At 40.8% G+C, this 23,610-nt stretch overlaps 1 protein-coding gene across 2 annotated transcripts in view; it reads right to left on the reverse strand.

The window, feature by feature from the left end:
• ANO10 (anoctamin 10) overlaps positions 1 to 23,610 on the reverse strand; it is a 99,891-nt gene that overhangs the window by 67,488 nt on the left and 8,793 nt on the right. For both annotated transcript variants that reach the window (XM_054990742.1, XM_054990741.1), the window contains exons 6-11: positions 22,440 to 23,009; positions 11,242 to 11,297; positions 10,143 to 10,217; positions 5,489 to 5,671; positions 4,728 to 4,919; positions 2,865 to 2,993 (exon numbers count right to left, since the gene is read on the reverse strand). In XM_054990742.1, coding sequence (XP_054846717.1) covers positions 2,865 to 2,993; positions 4,728 to 4,919; positions 5,489 to 5,671; positions 10,143 to 10,217; positions 11,242 to 11,297; positions 22,440 to 23,009 — 1,205 coding nt within the window. The remainder of the gene's footprint in view (positions 1 to 2,864; positions 2,994 to 4,727; positions 4,920 to 5,488; positions 5,672 to 10,142; positions 10,218 to 11,241; positions 11,298 to 22,439; positions 23,010 to 23,610) is intronic.

The raw sequence follows: 23,610 nt of genomic DNA on the forward strand, positions 1-23,610 counted from the left end.
TATTGTTGATGTTATTGTTGTTTATAAAAAGTTAAAATCAATTTTAATAATTTTTTTAAATTAAAAAAAAATTCAATACATTTAAAAATGTACATAACTTCTCTTCTAAACAAATTCCAAGTACCTCATACTGGCTTTTGTAAACTGTTCAAAAATGTTATTTCCTGCTGCTGTACTCTCTTAAGTATACAACATCTTGATAAAACTGGTGGCATCACATTAAGTGAATATCTAGTGTTCACACATTTGAAAAAAAATTTAGATTACCAAGCTATTATCAGGCCAGTCATGGCTGAATCTCAACTCAGAGGGCTACTTGTCCACATGACAAAAATATTTGAGTTTATGATACAACAGCACCTAAATAAATGACAGGTTTAAGAGTGTGTCCTTGATATTGCATAAAATTAACTATTACAGCTTTAAATAAATTTAACAGAGAATATATGTCACTAATTGACTCTGATTAAACTCCTTTAATATTCAGAAATAATTATGGTAGAGCGTTTTAAAGTATGTATCATTGAAATAAAATGCAGTTTCTGTAACCTGAACTTCTCCATCAATCTACTTTACTCGCAAACATTTTTTGTTCTTGTGACAGATCAAATTACCTGACTAAAATATCCTAATACCCACTTCTTCATCAAAACATAATGCTAGCTTTTTGAAGCTGGGATTATATTTAACTCTGAAGAATTCAAAGAAAAAGGCAAGTAAATAAAAGGCCTTTCCACATGTCTATATTTTTATGCAGTATTAACAAAAACATTGTAAGGAATTCAGACCTCATTTACTCTGCTAGCAGTCCAGGAAGGACAGAGATGTGTCTCAGCCCACAAGTTGCTGGGGTAGACCTTTCCTAGCACTCAATGCAGGGATCAGACAGAAATTCTCTAGTTCATAATCAGACTTGAAAGTAGTTGCTTCAAACAGATTCCTTTATGCCTTGAAGCTTGCCACTATTCAGAGAATGTATTTGAAGTCTTCAAGTATGAAAAATAAATTATATTAATATGCTACTATGGTTTCATGTATATTCCTTTATGTTGTTTATACTGATGTTTGCTCTAGATATTTGTTTTAAGAACTGCATTGGCAAGTGGTTCCCAAGTTTTATCTTAATTTGTTGTGCTTTTAAGGTTTTAGATGCATTTAAGATGATAATGGCAGAACTAATGACTAATTAACTAATATTTCTGTTTTGTTTACCTTCACTAAAGAGCTCAGATCCTTATGAGCTGTTATATATAATAGGCTTTTAAAATTAAACTTGTCTATTCCATACTATATACTACAGATGGTTTCATAACATAGTCAGTGATTTTACTGAGCAAAGATTTTGTTTTTCTTAAAGTAGCCTCTTATGTTATGTGTTAAAAATGCAATATAGATATGGTATAATAAATAATAAAAAAGAAACAGAGATTATCCAATACTATCACTTGTGTACTGTACCCATAACAAACCTAAAACATTACTTAGGTGTACCTCTTGCTAGGAATTAAATGATCTTATACAGGAAAGCTAACTAGGACTTCTTAAGGGTGTGTCTATATCTGAATCAGGGTTGACCAGAGTAATCCAGAATAGAGATGGGCACAAATCGAAATACGAACCAAAGTTCAGCTTGAACCGAGCCAGTTTGTGGTTTGCAAACTGGCGGTTCATCAGAGCCCATTTCTGACGAACTGCCACGAACTTTAGGCCAGTTTGTTTGGTTCGTTTTTAGGTTCGTCACTGCAGACAGCCTGGCGCCTAGGCAGTGGAGGTTGGGCTTTCTGTAGACCTTCTGCTGACCCTGAAGTGACCTTCTGCTGACCTGGAAGTGACCATTTGCTGACTTGGAAGTGACGTTTTCATGAACCAAACAAACCGGTTTGCGAACCAGGGAAGGTTCATGAAAGTTCATGGTTCCTGAAACACGATGAACCACAAACTTCATGGTTCATTTTTTCCCCAGTTCGTGCCCATCTCTAATCCAGAACATGGTGATCAATTTACAATCTTTGGTACCTGCCTGAGAAATAAAGTTAACTTGATGTTGCCAACAAGAAAATACAAGAAAGCATAAAAATACATTGTGCTGCCGATGCTGGTTTTTAAGCAATTATCAGGGGTAGATTTATTTATTTTTAAACAGAAGGAATTGTATGAAAAAAGCCTTCTTTCTGGTTAGGGAGGGGAAAGGTTCTATTTACATGAAAAAATACATTAGCAACTAATGTTTAATTTTCAAAAGAGAGATTAATATTACTTCTATTTTGTCATAGGGACAGAATTTTAATATGGAAACTTAAACAGCTTATTCATAGTAAACTTTTTCCTCAGGGAATGAGAACACAACATATATAAACAGATTTTTTTAAAAGGCAACAAACAAGCAGACCTGTAAAAAGACACCTGTCAAACAAAAAGAGAAAGTTAGACTTCATATTACCACAGAAGCATCATCCTTGGCTATATTTTTTAAAACAAGAAATAAGGATAGTTTTTTTTCCCAAACTGGAGACCGTCAAAGTACTGATATTTTATCCATCCTTACCTGACTCAAGCTGCAATTCACTGTTTCTAGGGAAATGAGATTTTCCTTACAACGAATGCCTCCAGTTCTACTGTACTGACTTTCCATTGCCCCATGAAAAAGAGTATCTGGGGAAAGTATCAGTTCTCCCTACAATCCTGGCCACTGCCAGGATTCACTGTAACTTATGAACAAGGTTACTGTAGAAAACTTGAAAAACACTGGTATAAAAGATTCCTCCATTAACTGCAAATGAAAAACATGCTACTCCATGAAATATATATACACTATGGATATATATTTCTCTATTATAATAGAAATTTTAAAATCTTCAACTTACCTCTGCCAACACTACAATCAGGATAAGTTCTGTTTTTGAGTCCGGAAAAAGTGCATTTACTTGGGGTGACATGCCAATCAGGGCACAATTGGTAACTACCGATATAACAGACATTGCTTCAAAAGCAAGCTGAAACAAAAATAAAATTCCTTCAGTAATAATCTGACTATTTTATTCTCCCAGGATCTTATGGACTCCTGATTTTTCTCTATTTTACATTCAGAAGTTTAAAGTACCCACAGATTTGATGGGTATCAACATGAATTCTAACACTAGCTCACCAAGAAGAAACAAACACTCACAAGAAAATGGCCATTTTCCATGCTATATTATTCCTAACTACTTTACTTGTTAAATATTGCATTTGTATAAAAATACTGGGTGCCAGTTACAAAAACGCACAGACAATAACTATGGCATGACCCATTACAAATCTAGCCAAAAAGTAAGAGAAGTTACCATAATGAAGCTTTACAACAAAATGACTGGTGGATACTCCTTCAGGAATTTCTTGAACAGTGGATGAGTTGACAATTCAGCCTCCCCATTAGAAGCAAAAAATGCCCATAACAGCAGTCTGTCTAAAGATATTAAGCTTGAGACTACTCCCCAGGTACATAGGAGGAACTGTGACAGGTGATGCAATTAATGGACGGCTCTACCACACTCACACTAATAGACACTGTTTCAAAAGCAATGTGTGCGGTTTAATCAGTAATATCAGATTCCAATGGGATGCCATCTCCATCAGAAAACTCATCTTCTCACCCTCCAAACAGAGATGGAGTAGCTATCCACTAGGATGCTAGTGTAGTCTCACAAGAAATCTGGAATTTCCTCCTTCAGGCACCAAGTGGTGAGAAAAAAGAAACACTTATTATCCTGGGGCCAGGAAATCATCTGCTTTCAGACAAAGTCATACTATTCTTAAAAGTTAAAATATGCAGAGAGAAAGAGAACAGTGATATAATGAAACCACGCTAGAAAAAAAACAGACATCTGAAGGATGGTAAGCTCTGCCAGATGGTGTTCTGAGGGAAAGGGACTTCAAAAATGAGGTGCCAATACTAAAAAATGTTCGTGTTCAAGTACCTACCACACACCACTCTATGGGAGCACAAAGACAGAGGGGATACACACAGAAAGGCTTGAGACAATGATTATAACTGATGGGCAGGGTGACGTGAGAGAAGGTGTTCCGTCATCAGGTACTCTGGTCCCTGTCTCTTTAGGGCCTTAAAGGTTAAAAAGGGCACTTTAGATTAGGCCAGAAGGCAGTGAAGGTATTTCAGTAGCGGGATAACATATTCTTTGTAACACATAATCTGGCTTCCAGCTGAAACTTTTGTTCGAAGGCAGCCACATACAGTACCCTCACCTGGAAGTGACCATATAACACGTAAATGTAGTCATACTTCTCAAGAAAAGACCACAGTTGGCATACCAAGTTGGCTAGCAACTGGTGCTACATGCTTCTACATGACACTTGTTCAGGATATCCACTGACCTACCTGATTTTTTTTTGTTCTGGAAAGACAGAGCAGAGTGCCATCAGCAGGCTGATGACACAACTCAAAAGTCTCCAGACGATCTCTCTCAGTGGTTTCATGGAGATGCTGAACAACTTGGGAGAGTAGAATGAACCCTGTGGAATTCCACAGGAAAAGTACCTCAAAGTTAGGCAACCATTCCCCAGACCCACCCTTGGGAACTAATCAGTCAGAAAGAAGTGGATCAGCCAACCAATCTAGAACAACAGGATCAACAAAAGCCACCAGGAGATATGATGTTATCCCACTTCTATATCCATAAGAAACAAGGATAACAGATTAAACAAACAAACAATAGACTTAAATGCATTACCTGCCATACACCAATATTTGCTGTAGGCTCTGAAAATGGTCGTTTAAAGATGCTGCACATTTTTAAGGCATCAGTATACATCTCTGTGACATTGTTTAGCACTGCAAAAACAGCTGCTAAAGGGTAGACGCATGAAAAAAGACTCACGTAGCCAAATAGCAAGAACAGCTCCAAATAGTCATCAAAAGTACCCTGGAAGAAGAAAGAACACTTTGCCCATAAATACTTGTGATGATCCTGGCATCTATGCATTTTCTAACTTTAATTAGGAAGATTAAAGTAGAGAATAGCTGTAAAATGGAGAGTGTAAGATTAAAGTAAGGAGGGAGTAAGCACTGAATGCTGTTCTCATTTCTCAAATGGCCTCATCTGAAGTTCAAAGAATTCTCCTTATGCATCCACCCTTCTAACATTAGTAAGAAAGCTACTCATGCATTTATTTACTTCACTGACACCCTATTTTTCTCCCCCTTGGGACCAAAGTGGCATTCTCTCCTTCCTCATTTTAAGAGTGAAAAAACAATAATGGGGCAAGAGCTCAGTGCTTTCCACTAAAAATCACAAATACTACTATTGGGATAGACAGCATACACACTCAATGGAAAGAGTGAATTCTCTAAGACTCTGGGTTGATCTAGTATGTTCTTAAAATTAAGGCATATCTTCAAACTCCATTCCGAATGCAAATGGTTTATTAATAGTCACTTTCCAGGTATAATGAATATGAAGGTTCAACACAGCAGAAGAGTTAGTCAGCTTACCAAGTAAGTATCCATTCCTTTTTCCAGATTAATTTGCTCAAATAAAGACAAGTCGGTATCTATTTCCAATGACTTCACCTTTTTTTTAACCGTTTTATTCCGTCTCTTTTGGAGCCAGTAAGGCAGTATGGCTTCTACACATTGATTAAGGATTTGTGAAGTTATCAGCAAAGTTGCCAAGCTCTGAAAGAATATAAAGAAAAGCAAAAACATTTAACACAACTGGCAGCAGTCTTAAATTAGTATACAATCAAATACAGTAATATATCAAACAGGATCTCCCTTTGGGGTCAAGAGACGTACAGTGGTAGCCACAGAAACAGCGCTGGTTTTGCAAGACTGGTAACATTTTTATTCATATCAGTGTAATTAAATTAACAGTTATTAGGGACTTCAACTTTTAGTTACAAAATGAGAGATAAAAAATAACTGGAAGAATGTAAAGCAATTTTTCAGGCTCTGGAAATGAGATCTTACCATATCACTTATGTTCAGAGCCCCATCATGAGTCCAGCTGTACCACTCCTCTACTTTTCGCTCATCTCTCCCCAACCCAGATTTAAAAAGCTGAAGCTTGTAGTTTAAACTTTTTAAAATAACATTTTTCACAAATGCATATGTTGCCACACTTGCTATATGTTTCAACAAACTATGATGGAATTTAAACAAAATAGCTTACAAGTGTAAATAACAGTTAAACCGTAAAAAAATAACAAAACAATACCCAGTGAAGCCAGTTCAAAATCAGACTAAAATTTTAATGGTGTATTTGTGTACTGCTTTTAATGGTTTTTGTGGTTTTAATTTGTTTTAATTTGTTAGCTGCCTTGGTGGCCCAATGAGGGCAGAAAGGTGGGGTAAAAATCTTGTAAATAAATAAAATAAACAACAGCAATAATATATTTAAAATATATAATATGAACAACAATAGAAATATGAACACCAAAAGAAAAATACAAACTCAACAAATTCCTGAGACAACAGAACGTCTTCACCTGATGGAGAAGTCAGGTAGATGGACTGGTGTCAGGAAGACAGATATGAGGAGGGTATTTTTTAACTGGAGTGCCACAGCCAAGAAGGTTTGTTTTTTGCCACTGTCCATCTCACCACAGAGAATGGGAAGGGGGGGGGAGATAAACAGAGCCTCCAAAGTCGATCACAATCACAGAAAATACACATTGTTCTTATTAAAATCATGAGTGATTGCAACATCAAAATGCACAATTTCCAGGGAAGAATGTTAAACAAATAAAGGGTACATAGAACAGAAATAAAAGTACACTAAAGTATTTTGTGAGAGAAAACCCAGTTCTCTTAGAATAACCCAAAACTGTGTGGAGAAACAGAAATGTAATACTAAGCACTTGTTGCTACAATTTAAATTGTTCTAAAGCTCCCTGGACAATCTGTTTGGTCAAGGAGAACATAAATATTTTAAATTAACAATGAATAAAAGTTGAAGGAAGTAGATAAACAGCTGCAATGTGCTTTAAGTGAAGCAAACTAGAGAAATATTGTATCAAACATGGAATAAAGCTATCAAATGATGGGAAGAATGCTTTAAGTTAAATATTAAGAAAAACTACAAGAACACTTTAGCACTAGCACAAACTGTCCTGAGTGGTTTTGGAACCTATTTCCTTATCAACAAATATTCAGTATTATGCCTAATTCATACTGATATAAACCAATAATAATTATTGGAGATACTAAAAATAAATCAACTGAAATCTTTATCTATATATATAAAGACAAGTGTCCTGACTGACTCATCATCGCCCAGCCCAAATCCCTGGACCTAGAAACATGAAATTTGGGGAGAACGTTCCTTTCATGATGTAAACACCCACTAAGAAGGGATTTTAAGAAATTTGCACTCTACAGGGTAAAAAGGGGTAAAATGTATTTTCCCATAGAGATATAGCTTCCCTGTGTGGCTGGCAGGCTACTTCCTGCTTGCCCCCCCACCGCCCCGCCAACTGCCAACTTGGCCACTCTTCCATAATTGGGCCAGCCTTTCAAGGTCATTTGCATATGCAGCCAACATTCTGAACAGTATGCAGTTACTATTGAAAGTCATTGAATGTGTCCTGAGCTAAAATGCATCTCCCTGTCTTCCCCTCAAAGTTCACTCTGCTTGCCAATCTCCATGTAGGGCCTGGCTTTCCTGTGTGGCTGACAAGCTCCTGCCTGCTTGCCCCCCCCCCCCCGGATTGGTCAGCTGAGTAACTTTGTGTTCTGAGGTAAAAACCAAGTCAAGAAAACTGCAGACAGTTGAAGAAAGATGGTACAAAACTCCTAAATAGGGATTTTATATAAAAGTCAGTATGGCAACTGGGTTTTGAAATGTTCATAGGGAGGTGGTGCACAACCTTTCTAGGCACCATTTCAATGTGAACCTCTCACATGAACTTGTCAAAGTGGCCACCACACCACCCCTCCCTCAGTCCAACTCCACCTCACACCTCTCGTAGCCATCACCTCTTACTGCCCCCAAGAAGTTTCCTGGTAGACATCTTTCAAGATACGCTGACACTAAAAGGAGGAAACAACTTAGAGATGTGGCAAAGAATTATGTACATCGTACTCCTGCAGTGTACTGAGCAGCAGTGGCCAAGTACCAGCAAGGTCACCCCGAGGTGCACAGAGCAGCAGTCTTTCTATGAGTAAAGCAATCCTGGAGGACGAGTAGAGAGGCACTCACTTCCACGGAAGGTCAAGGCTCACTCAGGCACGGCATATGATCATTTGCTACTTTCAAGCTGCCTCTTAACCTCATCCACGCAGAAACACCCCTGTTCCACATCTCAAAACAAAGCAACTTGGCCCAAGTGCTGCAGAACTGTAAGTTCATTGTTTGGGATGAGAGTACCATGGCACACAAGGGGTGTTTTGAGGCACTGACCATAACCCTCAAAGATGCCAGGGGCAACGAGAAAGTGATGGGGGGGAGTCACCATGCTACTGGCTGGAGACTTCCAGCAGACTCTGCCAGTAGTCCCAAGGGGAACTTGAGCTGACAAGGTTACTGTGTGTGTCAAGGTGTCATATCTGTGGCCCCTCATCAAGAAACTCTCACTAAGAAAGAACACGAGGGTCCACTTGAGAGGCGAGGTGTCTGCTGGAGAATTCTCTGAACTCCTACTAAAAATAGGGGACAAAGAGTATCCCAAGTCCAAGGGAAAGGTGACAATCCCTGCAGACCTGGGCACAGTACTGACGACCCCAGCAGACCTAACAGCCATGATATACCCAGACACTGATGGTGGCAAGAATTGAGGGAGGACTGGTTCTCACATGGGCAGTTCTACATGGCCTGCTCCATAGTGAGCTCACCGAGCAGCCTGGTGATCCTAGCACCTGAAGGGAAAACCACCAATGTGGTCTACAAAGAAGTCCTTCAGTAGAAAAAAAAACAGTTGTACATATTTTTCACTTTATTTATTGCATGACAATCTTTTCCTTTTAAAAATCTCTTCAATAAATGTTACATTTTGAAATTCACTTCATCAGTTTTTGGCATCAACACGCTTCGCTTTATTCAAACACTTTTGTGAAGCTCGGGAACTATGCTATTATACTACAAAACCAACTTTTTAAAAAACCCTCACAAACCAAAAAATGTTACATACCCATAAGTATTATAACTGGATTTAAAGTAGTTAAATACCGTAGCGAAGCACAGGTATCAAGCTAGTCATCAATATATCTAATTCTCAACATGGCCCCGCCTATGGATACTTAAATCCATTGATTGAAGCCCCGTGGACTGACAAGAAAAATCTTACTACAAACCTCAGAAAAGCCCCAGATTTGCAGAAAAATCTCAAATCTAAAAAAAAAAATACATGAAGGAAGGGGGTTAAACCCCCTCCCAAAATGACAGAAGCAACAGGTGTGCCTTTAAGAAACAAATGCCTTCTGTGACAGTTGTCAGGCAAGGAACAGTATTGCCAGAGTTCAAGCCTTGGTTTCTTTCAGTAAAAGGCAGAGGGAGGGTACTGGGCCCTCCATAGAGTTATTTTGGCCTTTTTGGAGGATTCATTGGTGGCAGGCACACCAACAACCACTGGGTGACTGGCTACCAACCAACTTGCATGACTCAGTTAAGCCTAGCTGCCTGCTACTGATCAACAGCAGCTACCCCACACAAAACTCAATGTGGTGTATTGGTTAGAGTTTCAAATTAGGATCTAGGAGACCCGGGTTCAAATCCCCACTCTGATGTGGAAGCTTGCTGGTTGACCTTGGACCAATCATACATTATCAGCCTAGTCAACCTCACAGGGTTGTTGTGAAAATAAAATGAAGGAGAGAAGAATAATGTAAGCTGGGAGGGGAACTGGAGTGAAACTTAAGTAAATAAATTATAAAGATGGCTGAACATGGGAGTCAGATAAGAGGCTGGTTGGCTGGTGAGTGGGAAGGAAAGAAGGAAGCAGGAAAAGGGGAGAGGCTATAGGGGCTTTCAGGGAAGGGAAAGAAGAAATAGTGAGGGAGAAGAAACTGATATGTACCCCCACAATTTCTTGTGGGTCTCCCACTTGTAAGACTATATTTATGGCAAGCAATCACATAGCTTCAAGTTAGCAGGACTTTTTAGAAACTCTATCTATAAAAACATAAATAAATCTCTTTTCAAAAAACTTACCTGTCTCAAAAGTTTCATATCAAACAAGACAAAAGCGATGTAGAATAAAGAGGCAAAACAGTTTAAAAAGTTGAACTGCAAAAGACAAAACACAGTAGTTCAATTGTATCAGTAGCCTAGTTCAGGGATGGACAAGGTAAGGTCCAGGTAATATATCCAACCTAGAAAGGCCCATGCAGCCTGTGCTGCCACCATGTGGAAATCTATGTACAAACTAGTCATTGGAAAAAGTTCCAGTGAGTTGTCCACAGGCGTTACATTGCCAACCCTGATTTAACTCAGTTAAACAGCTGCAATCCAAATTTTGTACTAAAGGTTCACATCTAATTAATTTTTTCTAAGAAGTTTTCAATATTTAGGTCCTTTTGGTTAAATCATCTTGAGAATGAAAATTGATTGCTCAATATCTACTTTTTCATAACAGAGAACAAGATCTACAGGTAATTTAGAAAGAACCCAAGATCCTCATTCAAGTACACCATCCTTATTTACTTTGAAGAAGTGTGTGCAGAATCAGCACTTGACCAAAAGGATTGTATCAATATGTGACACAGTAATTACAATATAAAGAAACATTTTAAAGATAATCCAGTGACCCAACCTATGCTATAGTTAATCTCCAATGACAGTCTCATATTCAGGCTGCAATCATATACATACTTCCCTTGGAAGTGAATCTCACTTAACAAAGCGGGATTATTTCTGACCAAAAACCCAAAGAATGGGACTTAGAATGCCAAATACTGTATATAATTCCCAAGGAAAATTTCCCACTAAGCCATGTTGAAAATTGAATCATGCAGGAAGGAAGCGTCCAGACCTCCCTATGCACAAGCAAAATGTACTTTGCTTGCACAAATTGCTCATAATTTTCCTCCACATACATCTCAACATTGCATGACCATCCAGAATGGTTTTGAGCAAACAAGAATCTGCAATCAGGGAAAAATTGACAACCCCTCCCTCTCCACATCTCTATGTTCAGACAGAAGAAATTTCTGATCACATGGTTATCTTTGGTCCCAAGGAAATATTCTCTAACTGAGAAATGAACAGAGATAATCCAAAACACAATTAAAGCAATTTCAACCATACATACCACCAAGACTTTCAGAATTAGGTGATTCTGATATGAAGATTCCAATCTATGGTTTTCTGTAATGTAATAAGTAGCCCCAATCAATGAAAAATGCATAAACCTGATACACATTAGATACCACTTAGAGCCAGCGCAAGTAAGACAGTAACTTTATCCAAATATAATATATGTAAGTCATAACCTGTGAAAAGCAAAGAGATGTGCTATATCTAAATTAAAACAGCACCTTGTTATCCATACACATATACACTGACTACTTGGCTGCATTCAGACCACGTCCCTAAAATTACAACATACCAATAACCTTAACTAAATATTAAATACTGGACATATGCTCTTATAAGGCTCATTGAAACCAACCTTAGCTTAGCTGCTGAGGGAACTTTCTGACAACTCTGCTATACAGATCTCCCCCACCCGATGAAGCATAGGCAAAACATATAGGGGTTAAGTTTAATGAATATGTTTTCCCCACTACATGATATTGTTTGCCTTTTCTTGTTCTACCTATGGATGAGGCTGTAATGATTTTAAGTAAATGTGGGTATGTGTCTTTAAATGCTTGGTGTAGTATAGATGAAGAGTGGGGGTGAAAGAGAGGGATGAGTGAGTGATATGATTGGTTGATGACAGTGTGTGGGCAGAGTGAATGCAGTTTTAGACTGAGAATGGAGAAAGAACAGTCAGGGAAAGAGAAGCAAGCTGTGTGCAGCCTTAGCATGTTTATGTTGTCTGAGAGAAATATAACCTATGTGGAAACCTGAACTGTGTGTTTGTGAAAGAACATTCAGTCAGGGAAAAGCAGGCAAACTGTGTGTGCACCTGAGAAAAGGTCTTACTTGTAATGGAGAGAGCAATTAATATCAAAAGCAGGCAAACAGTGTATGAAGCCTGAGAAAAGATTTGTGTGACTGAGTTTAAGTAACTTTAAGAATTGAGAACTACTCTTTTGAAACCATCGAGTTTTAGAAATAATATGAAACCGACACGCTTCTTATAAAAATAAACATTTACTTTGTTTGTTTTATATATCCCAGAGTATCTGCCATTCCTATATCCCATTCCTTTCCTTAGGGCCACATAGTACCATGAAAAAGCCTGACCCTTGGGCATGTTACTAAAAGGAGAAATTTAAGTTATTCTGGAATTTAATTCTCGGTGGCAGCAATCTACCAAGAGGGGGCAAGAATAAAAGGCTTAAAGACCAAATTGACCCATGAGAAAGAAAGGGGTCGTAGCAGAGGCTCTCTTGTGGACTCACCAAAATCATCAATGTATCTTCAACATTATTTTTTAGTTTTCTAGTCAAAATTATCCTGCTCAATGCATTCTAAATTCTTTAGTCTGTCAAAACTGTAGCAACGGAAAAGATTTTGTGTTGGGGGCAAGCACATCGTTCACCTTTGTAACATGTTTTAGGAACAATAAGATCTTGGTACTGTACCAGTAACCCCTTTCTCTTCAACATCTTTTTGGTTTTGTTGTTACACTGTCCTACACCAAAGAATACATTAAATGCTTCTTGTATGCCATTAAGCTTAACTATTCATAAAGAGTTCTGACTTCAGTGGTCTGCTAACACAGTCCCAGTAACTAAATTAATCAGATAATGTACTAACATCACAAAAATGTAGTAAAAACTTTAATCTTTAAGATGCTTCTAGACTCCTATTTAATTTTGCTACAAGAGAGTAACATGATGACTACCCCCTTGTAATTAACATCAGAACAACTATCTCAGGATTTTCAACATGTTTTAATCCAAATCATATGTCAAGAATTTCTCATATTGCAGTCAAAGCCCATTAAACATCATGAAAATAATGGTACTCTGCACAGCCTTTATATTTTTTGGGTGTTACTTGATTAGTGAGTTCCCCACACAATGCTAAATAAAACATTCACTTTCCATTAGAGTTCTCTGTTACAATTATACTGAAATTTGCAATATTTCATAAAGAGTGTTTAAGCAAAAAAAATCTTACATTCAAAGTGAATGTCTGTTCATTACCAAGGCAGTCAGTCAATTATAGAGTTTTTGTGTTAATGACTGCTCAGTTTTTAATCAAAAGATCACAATGCCTCTTTTGAGGATACTGAAGGAAGGGCATAGCTTCTTCTACATGAAAGGTAACTTTCAATTTGACAAACAAAAACTACCAATTAATATTAGAAGGCTGCAGGTTTGGAATTTTTCATAATCTTCTTTCATTAGTTTGGAAACTTAGAATATAGGCTGTTTCATTATTGGAGTAAAACAAAAATAGTTCATTTTTAAAATAAGACCTCAACAGTATTATAAAAGATTTTTAAGATATGCATCAATGTTGATTTCACTAAGCACTGTCAGTTTCAGTTATATGCAATTTTCTAAAAGGAAAGACAAAACAAAATACGGCTTGGAGAATCAAAAACAAGCCAGAGGCTGGCTTCATAGATCTGTCCTCTCCTCAACTTGCACATCTTCAGCTTGCAGTTCAGCACTCTTTCACATTTCCATTATTTCCTAAGATGAAATTTTAGGGCCATTGTGCTCAGCTCCTGTTCCTAAACTAGGCTTTGGGGACAGAGCTGGAAACTCTTCAATGATCTGCACAACTACAAATAGTTTCTCTCTATCAAAATAAATAATTCTACAGATATTGTGACAATCATCCCCAAAAGCCCCAGCTGTCCTCTAGGGCTCTATAATGATAGCCTCGCCCTCAGACAAATTCAAGCGATTATCAGCCAATCAGAGCCAGAAGCTCCACTGAGGGTAAGCAAGCCTCAGTTTTAAATGAGGGAGGACTACTCTTCTCAGGTAGGGGCTTGGAGACTAGACATGGGCACGAATCGAAATACGAAGCAAGTTTCATCATGAAACAGGCCATTTCATGTATCGTGAAAGAGTTTTGTGGCGCTGCGGTTATCACAAAATTATCACAAAATTCACAACTTTTTGGCCTGTTTCATTAGCTTCGTGAACGATTCATAATTTCAGACAGGCTAGCGCAGATCTATTGATTCCCGAGGCAACAATCTGCCCAGACCTTTTGTTGCCATTGGAAACCCCAATCATAGCCCACTTACCCTTGATTGGCAGCTCTCCTAGCTATCTAGAGAGCTTCCATTCTGCCCTATACAGCCTGGAGCTGGGGGTCAATCCCCTAGGTAACCAAGGAGGTGGGGCCTTCTGTAGCCATGGGCACACCAATTTCACCCCTCCAAACCCTGTTAGGCAGGTCTGTCAGCCAACCAACTCCTGTTCTGCTCTACGTCAGCATCTTCCCAGCCCAGCTCTACACCACAGCTGGTGCTTCGTCCTCCTCTGATCCCGCAACTCCCGGTCCCGGTTTCAGTCATGAACTCTGGCAGCACTTCCCTTCCCACCCTTCCCATTGACCTTCCCGATCAATGTATTGCAAACTGGGAGGGTGGGTGGAGGAGAGCCTGCTGAAGTCTTCCTGCAAGTTTGGCATCTCTGGGTGTGAAGGGGGCCGTTGAAATGCCCCAGGTTCTGACGAATCATGAAACTAACTAATCATTTCAACAAACATGTCAATTTCATGAAATTTCATGATTTGCGATTCGTGGATCACGACGAAACACGAAACTCTCATTCCATTTTTTTCTGTTTCTTGCCCAAGTCTATTGGAGACTCTGGTTAAGAGTGTCAGATTAGTAAGCTTTTTATTGGGTTTTTAGGTAGGGTGGGTAGGCTTGGGGGAGGAAGCTTATTTTTAGGTAATATATAAGCACCCTGGAAAAAGACAGAAGCGCCAAATCTACCTGGGCAGTTTCTGAGAGTCAGAAATTGTGAAGTGAATGGGGAAACCTATAACTTTGAGGGAATCTACATTTTGGTAAACCTCCTGACAAGATGTAAACTTCCTGAAGAACGGAAGCACGAATTTACTTTAGTATTTAATCTAGAGGAAGAAAGGTTGTAATTATGGGTATGCAGTGTGGTTCGGAATTCAGATTAAAAAACAGACTTTGGGCTGATTCAGTAACATCCAGATATTCCAAATCAAAAATCAGGTATCCCGAATTTTTACTGAATAAAAAAAATGGTAAAATCCTGCCATTGTTTTCTATGGGGAAATCACTCTGGGAGCTATCCAGAGGGCTAGAAGAGTCATATTTCAACTACACTTCACCAAATTTGGAGGGAACCTACTCTTGACTGTCCTCTAGAGTGACACTGTTGCAACTTAGAGCCAAGCTACAAGTGACGCCTGACACAGGTTGGACACTTGTCAGCTTCCCTCAAGTTTTGATGGGAAATGTAGGCATCTTGGTCTTGCAGCTGTAATGGAGAGCCAAGATGTAAAACCAGGACGCCTACATTTCCCATCAAAACTTGAGGTAAGCTGACAAGTGTCCAGCCTGTGTAAGGCGTCACTTGTAGCTTGGCTCTTAGTGACACTGTTGCAACTTAGTCCAACAGAACCAGTGTCATTCAAAGCAGCCAGACACTGAATTCAGTGGGGAAACACCACAGAACAGAACCAAGCAGTACCTAACCACAAGCACAAGGCATTCCGTTGCTTCAGTTTGCTTTTGTTGGGCTAAGTTGCAACAGTGTCCCGTGATTCAGTTTGGTTTGAGTGGAATAGATGCGAATCTCTCATGTGGTGCTGGTCACCTTCCTTCACTTTGATTCCGGAGGGATGCCATGACGGAATAGCCGTCTGTAATTAGTGCTGCCAAGTGACCTGCTTTGCCCAACAACAAAAACACTGGAGCCAAGACGTTGTGATAAAGTGCAGATGGTGTATTATACAAGTCCATATAATACAGGTGCAAAAGTGCTCAGCATACATACAGAGAGAGCAAAACCAGAGTCCAGTCCTTAGGTCAGTTACCAGAGTTATCCAAGATTGTTCTGAGCGACAAAGGTTTGCACCAGGCACCAAGCTGAGCAGATCAGCAACGCACAAACCTTTGGCTGGACTTTTAAGTGTCCACTAGCCTATAGGGTGAGTTGGAGTCAGCCAACCAGCACACGGCTGATGCAATCTTGCCGCAATCCCAGCTTAATTGATCAGGTGTGAACTGTCAGAGAAATTGCTGACTCACCCTATGCTCTATGTTAAAGGGCACAACAGCCTTTACACATGTGCAAGTGAGTTTATATTCTGACACTCCTGCTAAACTCCTTGCCACATGTCACATATCGTTTATATATATTATACACAGCTGACCTTACATATTTACACCATCAAACAACCGTTCAGTGAATATGTTATGTTTTATCACATCCAACCCTTTGGTAAACATGTCAGCTATGTTTTGTTCAGTGTTGCTGTATTGCAGGTCCACCAACCCTTTGTCAACAGCTGCTTTTACGTTTTGATACCTGATCCCTATGTGCTTGGAGCGACTTTTAAAGTTCTGCTCCCTAGCTAACTGAATAGCAGCCGTGTTGTCACAGTGTATAATGACCTTGTTTTGGGCTATACCAAAATCATGGCATAGCGAAGTAAACCACTCCACTTCTGTGACACAGGAACTTAAAGCACCAAATTCTGCTTCTGCGGAACTTAGGGATATAAACGTTTGTTTTACTGCCTTCCACTGAACCAGGGCACCACCCAAATAAATAGCTATACCAGTGGTGGATTTCCTTTGCTCCCTGTCCCCCCAACTGTAGTCTGAAAAAGCGAACAGGTTTGTATGGCTGGCTGCCAGAGTTAGTTTCCTGTTGCTAGTGCCCTTGAGAAACCTCAAGACTCGTTTGGCTGCCACCCAGTCAGATTGCCTAGGACTGGCATTCTTCTGACAAAGACGGTGTACAGCGTACGCGATATCAGGCCGAACCCAGGAGGACAGATATAGGAGAGATCCCACCAGTGATTGATATAATGTTGTGTGAGGAAAAAGCTCACCTTCTTCATCACAGCTATTTGTAATTATGGGAGTGTTAACTGGCTTGGCTTCTGCCATGCCAAATTTGTCCAGGAGCTGCAGGATTTTTCCCTCTTGGGACAAAACATAGGTTCCATTTGAGTGCCTGGTCACTTCCACCCCTAGGTAGTGTCTTAAGGGGCCCAGGTACTTTAGTTGGAACCTTTCCTGCAGCTTGCACTGGAACCATGTTAGGTGCTTCTCATGCTCTGTTATGAGACATAGATCATCTACATAAACCAGTAAATGCACCCATTTACCTGCCCTTTGTAAGGTATACAGACATGAGTCAGCGTTGCTCTGCTTGAAACCCAGAGCTTTTAGTGCCTGATCCAGGCATTGGTTCCATTGCCGGGCACTCTGTTTCAGCCCATACAAAGCCTTGTGCAGTTTTAAATGCATACCTTTTTCTCCCATGGGAAAACCTGGAATTTGATCCAGGTATAGACTTTCTTCAAGATCTGCATTGAGGTAGGCAGTTTTTACATCAAAGTGGAAAGCTTTCCACCCTTTGAAACCTGCTACAGCCAATGCAGTTCTGAAAGTCTCGGTTTTTACTGTTGGGGAAAAGACTTGGTCATAGTGTATCTGATTTACCTGTGAGAATCCCCTAGCGACCAGTCTTGCTTTGTATTTTATAGAACCATCCTCCAGTGGTTTCTTTTTAAAAATCCACCGGCACCCAATTACCTTTTCACCCTTGGGTAGCCACCTTGGTGACACAACCTTGTGGGTAATGAGTGACTGGTATTCTTCTTGCATAGCAGCCTTCCAGCCCTCTTGCTCTTTTTGTGGCAGTTGTTGAACCTGCCAAAAATCCTCTGGCTCAGAGGTGTAAACATAATTTATGGCCTGTGAATAGCCCAGCCGGTCTGGCGGCACACCTTTGTTTTCCCTCTGTGACCTCCTCGGCACAGCCTGCATTTGAGCAGGGCTGGAGGAGGGAGAGGAACTGTTTGTTTCTGCAGGAGGGGGAGATCGGCTGACAGCCGACTCACCCTCCTCTTGCTTCACAGCATGCCGTTTCTTCGGGCTGGGAGTTTTTGGAGTGATGACGTTCTCCTCCTGCTGTGGAGGGGCCAGAGGCAATAGCAATTGTGAGTGGTTGCTATCACCTAGCCTCTCCCAGCGAGAATTTTCCTTAAACCCCGCGGACCGGCTGAAAATCACCTCATTTCTATCACCCAGGAACCTGTAGGCTTTTGAACCTGACTGATAGCCAAGAAAAACCAGCTCCCTGGCTTTCTTGGACAGGGTCCGTCTCTTACCCAAAGGGACGTTTACAAAGGCTTTGCTCCCAAAGACCCTGAGGTGATTTATGTTAGGGTACTTCTTATACAGGGCATGATATGGAATGTCCTGTATTGAAGAAGTCCAAGTCCTGTTGGCCAAATAGCAGGCAACCTTCATAGCTTCAGCCCAGAAGTGTTTCTTCAGACCACTATCAGGCAAAAGGGCTTGCATTTTTGTTTTGAGAGTCTGTATCCACCTCTCAGCCACACCATTCTCCTGAGGAGACATAGTGTTGGCAAGCCTCTGTTCAACCCCTTGCTTTTGCAACCATGCCTTTAATTGGTTTGAACAGAACTCGCCCCCCCTATCTGACTGGATAGATACCACAGCAGTGTCCAGCTGTCTCTGAACTCTGCTCATCCAGTACTTGAGTGTACTAAAAACCTCTGATTTATGTTTCATGGGATACACCCAACAAAACCTTGTACAGTCATCCACTATTACAAGCACATATTGGTTCTTAGACACACTTTGAGGAAAGGGGCCAGCCACATCCATATGAACCAGCTGAAGAGGCTTGGCTGACTGCCTCTGGCTGTGTTTGGCTACTGGGGCTGCCTTGCTTTTTACTTCCTTGCAGATATTGCAGTCTAGGAAAGCATTGCAAGGCTTTACCTTTACCCCTAGCAGTCCCAAAGTTTTCTCCAAAGCCCCAAAAGAAGCATGCTCAAACCTGCGATGGAGAAAGTGTATACACCCATCGTGGTAAGGGCGGTTACTCACATGGCTAATGGTAGGAGAGTTCTTAACCATGTAAACATTGTTAGTTCGTGGTCCAGACAGCAGCTCCACTCCGTCCCTGGAAATTGTACACTCTCCGTTAGCAAAGCAAACAGCAAAGCCTGCTTTGTCAAGGTCAGCTACAGAGAGTAAGTTATTTTGCAGGGATGGGACACAAAGCACCCCCTCCAGGGAGTGCTTCAATGCAGGAAAACAAATCTCCCCTTGACAGACCGTTGAAGCAGCTTTGCCGTCTGCAAGGGAGACATGGCTGAGCCTGGGCTCTGTTTCAGTGACCAACAAGTCACGCTCACAACAAAAAGATTGTGTAGCACCCGAATCGACTAGCCAGATACTCCCACCAGACACAGAGGGTCCAGCAGACACCAGTGCTGTTTGAGTACGCTGGGTCACACCACTGCTTGCGACTCCTGCTGACTTCTGCTGCTTTTTCTTCCTCCGGCTGGATGGGCAGGCATTCTTTAGATGCTGTGTAGAACCGCAGGCAAAGCAATGACGGACACGCAGTGCAGTTTCCTCGCTGGAAGCTTTCTCCGGCAGGTGCTGGGACACTCCTCCGCATTGTTTGTTGATTGCACAGCTCTTTAAGGTCGTAGCAGTTTTTGCTTCTTGCTGCCTTGATTCCTCCTCAAGCAGCAACCCAGAGACGAGGCCCATCGTTAAACTGTCCACGTCTCTTGCCTCCAAGGCTGTAATGAGGCTATCAAACCTGGCATCCAGAGAGCTGAGCAGGGCGAAGACTTTGTCCTGTTCAGGCAGGATTTTTCCTCTCTGAGCCAGCTGTTGGAAAAAGCCCTCCATCCGAGTCAAGTGAAAAGACATCGACTCCCCCGGCTGTAGATAGCACCGGTAAAGCCTTCTTGTCAGAGTAATGAGTGAGCCCGCTCCTTGCCTCACATGTAGCCTTTTCAAAGCGTCCCATGCAGCTTTGGCAGAAGCAGCTCCCATCACATGGACAAGCTGAGTCTTATCCACACTCAAAACGATGGTGGCCAGGGCTTTTTCAATGTTAGTCTGATCTGCAGGCGTGGGAGCAGCGGGAGGGTTGCTTACAGCAGTCCACAGCCCTTCCCTTTTTAGATAATGTTCCATCCATACTGCCCACGTAAAATAGTTATCGGCTCCCAGCCTTTCAGCCGGCATGAGAGCCATTTGTGCCATGGTTGTTATCTTGCACTCTGCAGGACTCCCACGCACTCACTGCACTCACAGCTGCCTTAACGGGTCCAGGCACCGGCTTGTAACCAGTCAGTGTCTGTTCCAACCCTTGAGCTGCCACACAACGATCCAAACAATGCTCCAGCAAACCAACAGGTTCAGTTGCAGGCGGCAGGTACACTGGCGCAGCGGAAGCGTCCTGGGCCCATAACCCTGACGGAATAGCCGTCTGTAATTAGTGCTGCCAAGTGACCTGCTTTGCCCAACAACAAAAACACTGGAGCCAAGACGTTGTGATAAAGTGCAGATGGTGTATTATACAAGTCCATATAATACAGGTGCAAAAGTGCTCAGCATACATACAGAGAGAGCAAAACCAGAGTCCAGTCCTTAGGTCAGTTACCAGAGTTATCCAAGATTGTTCTGAGCGACAAAGGTTTGCACCAGGCACCAAGCTGAGCAGATCAGCAACGCACAAACCTTTGGCTGGACTTTTAAGTGTCCACTAGCCTATAGGGTGAGTTGGAGTCAGCCAACCAGCACACGGCTGATGCAATCTTGCCGCAATCCCAGCTTAATTGATCAGGTGTGAACTGTCAGAGAAATTGCTGACTCACCCTATGCTCTATGTTAAAGGGCACAACAGCCTTTACACATGTGCAAGTGAGTTTATATTCTGACATGCCATTCCTGTGTTTCAGTTTGATTCTAATGTGCTTTCTCTGGGATGAGCTCAGCTTGCATTTGGGAGTGTGCCTTGGCCATGGCAACCATGCCTCAATGTGTTTGTGCAATGGGAATCAGCTTTAACTTTTTTCCCATAGGAAACAATGGAGTGGCTGGAGGCACCTTGTTCAGGGGCTCATAGAATTGGCCCGCAGGGTCTAATCTTCCCAAAACTCAAGAGGTCATTAGAGGACAGTCAGTAGTAGGTCTCCTGAAAATTTGGTGGAGTTTGCAGGGAAAATGCCACTCCCAATCCCCTGGATAGCTCCCACATATTTTTCCTGGAGAATGTGTGGAGGCCCCTTCTTTGGGGGCTCATAAAATAGAACAGGAGTAAGTTCCCTCCAAATTTGGTGAATTTTGGTTAAAAAATGAGCCCTCCAGCCCACCAGATATCTCCCAAATATTTCAGAAATACACCAAATTAGGAAACCAATTCAGAATTTGTGGAATTCTGATTTTTTTCACAGATTCGGTTAAAAAAATTCAGATTTACCAAAAAAAAAAATTGGTGCACATCCCTAGTTGTAACTGCTGGGTGGTAGGGAAGACTCACTTTACCCTTATAAACTGAAACATTTCACATCCAACACTCTGTTGAATACCTTGTTTTTTTCGTTAAATAAAATGTGGCATTTTGCCTTCACCTGTGTGTTTTCTGTCTAGTCAAATATATGAGAAAAGAGAAACCTAATTTACCTCATAAATATAACAATATTATTTTAACAGCATCTAAATAAGATACTTGTCAGGACAAGCAGTTTACATGTTACCAACATGTCATCATAAACTTGTTGTGTCACCTATTTCTCATGACTGTAGGCAGTTGGTGACTCCAAAGTAAAGAGAAGCTAGTGTGAGGGAGAGGCAGTTTTAGAAAGGTCCCAGGCAATTACAGATTACTCTGAGGTATTTCAATAAACAGGATCCTAAAAATAATAAAGCTGTAAGCCTAAAATACAGTTGCCTCAGAGCTTCAGCCTAATCACCCTCTTCCTGTAACCATCATACTATACAAAACAAAATTTCACTAAACTTTTTTTAGCTTATTATACACAGCTGAGGAGGGGATGCGGCAGGTTATAGCCTATTCTCATCTCAGAAGCTGAAGAGGGTTGGTAATTGGATGGGGGACCACCAAGGAAGACTCTGCAAAGGAAGGCAATGGCAAACCACCTCTGCTCCTCACTTGTCTTACACAGCTGAAGAGATAGTACTCAACCTACAGCTTCCTTCAAATTATAGCTATTATAGTTTACATAATAAAGAAGCTTTGGTCATACTAACCGACTAGTGAGCTCTAAGAAATCACAGAATGGTTCAAATGATCACATGACTCCACCACAAAAAGTAAAAGGATAAGGGAGAATGAGAAAAATATATCTTACCCCATGAAGTTAAGAACTCTGCAGCATATCGATAGATGCGATTTAGAACTTCAATCACAACAGCATAAATTATGCTAGGCACATATAACAGCAAGCTGCTTAAATCAGATTGGTTCTCTTCATGATATAAATATACTTGGTTTTCCAAGTCAAAGTAAATCATCATGACATAAAGCGAGAAGTAGAGGCAAAGGCACACGAATGGTAAGGAAACTAAATAAATTCGTAACTGTCTTTTGAAGCTAGAATACACTGGCTCCTCTCTCCCTGTCACCAGATTGATGCCCAAAACTCCATGAAACCCAGGCCTGGGTTCTTCAAACTGTCGCTTCATCAACAGTGTCCCCCATCTGTAGGCCATCACAGCACAGCAACGCTTCCAAACTTCAAGGATAACCGTAGACCAAAGCAGATTGAAGGTTGCAAACATCACATACTTGTCATAATCTTCCCATGCAAAAAAATAATAAGGAATTCCAATAACAGCCATTGGAACCAAAGCAAATGTAAAATACTCCAAAAAGGCAAAATAGAAAGCAATCGTTTCACCAAAATAGCTGCAAATTTCATCTGTGAAGAATAAAAATGAGGATACATGTAATCATCATACTCGGAAAATACACCAGACCTGCACTGGGCAGGATTTTTTAAAAGTTACTATTAAATTCTATTGCTTCATTATATAAAGTGCTTTACAGTTGCTACCTTATGTTTTTAAGGATGCTGAAAATGCTAATTTACAGAGCCACCACAAGCCATTAAAAGGAATGTTTTGCAGCAGCTAATCCAAGTAGCACTCTATGGCATGTAGATTATTATGACATGCAGAAGCTGCCAGGCACAGATAATTTCAATACGCCTCCCCCCACCAACTCAGTATTTTTGTAAAGTACGAAGTCACTTAGTTTGCAAATATGAAATACCTAGTTTGTATCATAGCTGACTCTCAAGATAAGATCTTCTTCGCTGGTTTAACTAAATAAGACATTACAGGATAGACCAATCACCAGGTTTGAGACCAGGAAGGCGTTTTCCTCTAGATCGGACTGGCCGGTGACTTCTAGTTGTGTTTCCCAGCCCTCTTGGTGTGTGGGGCTTGGTTTGCTTATGTGAGTCAAACTATTTGCTGGAAAACCACCTTACCTATTCTCTTGTTATTACACACTGTGGT

Source organism: Eublepharis macularius, chromosome 11, assembly GCF_028583425.1.
Source record: "Eublepharis macularius isolate TG4126 chromosome 11, MPM_Emac_v1.0, whole genome shotgun sequence".
Classification (NCBI taxonomy): Eukaryota; Metazoa; Chordata; class Lepidosauria; order Squamata; family Eublepharidae; genus Eublepharis; species Eublepharis macularius.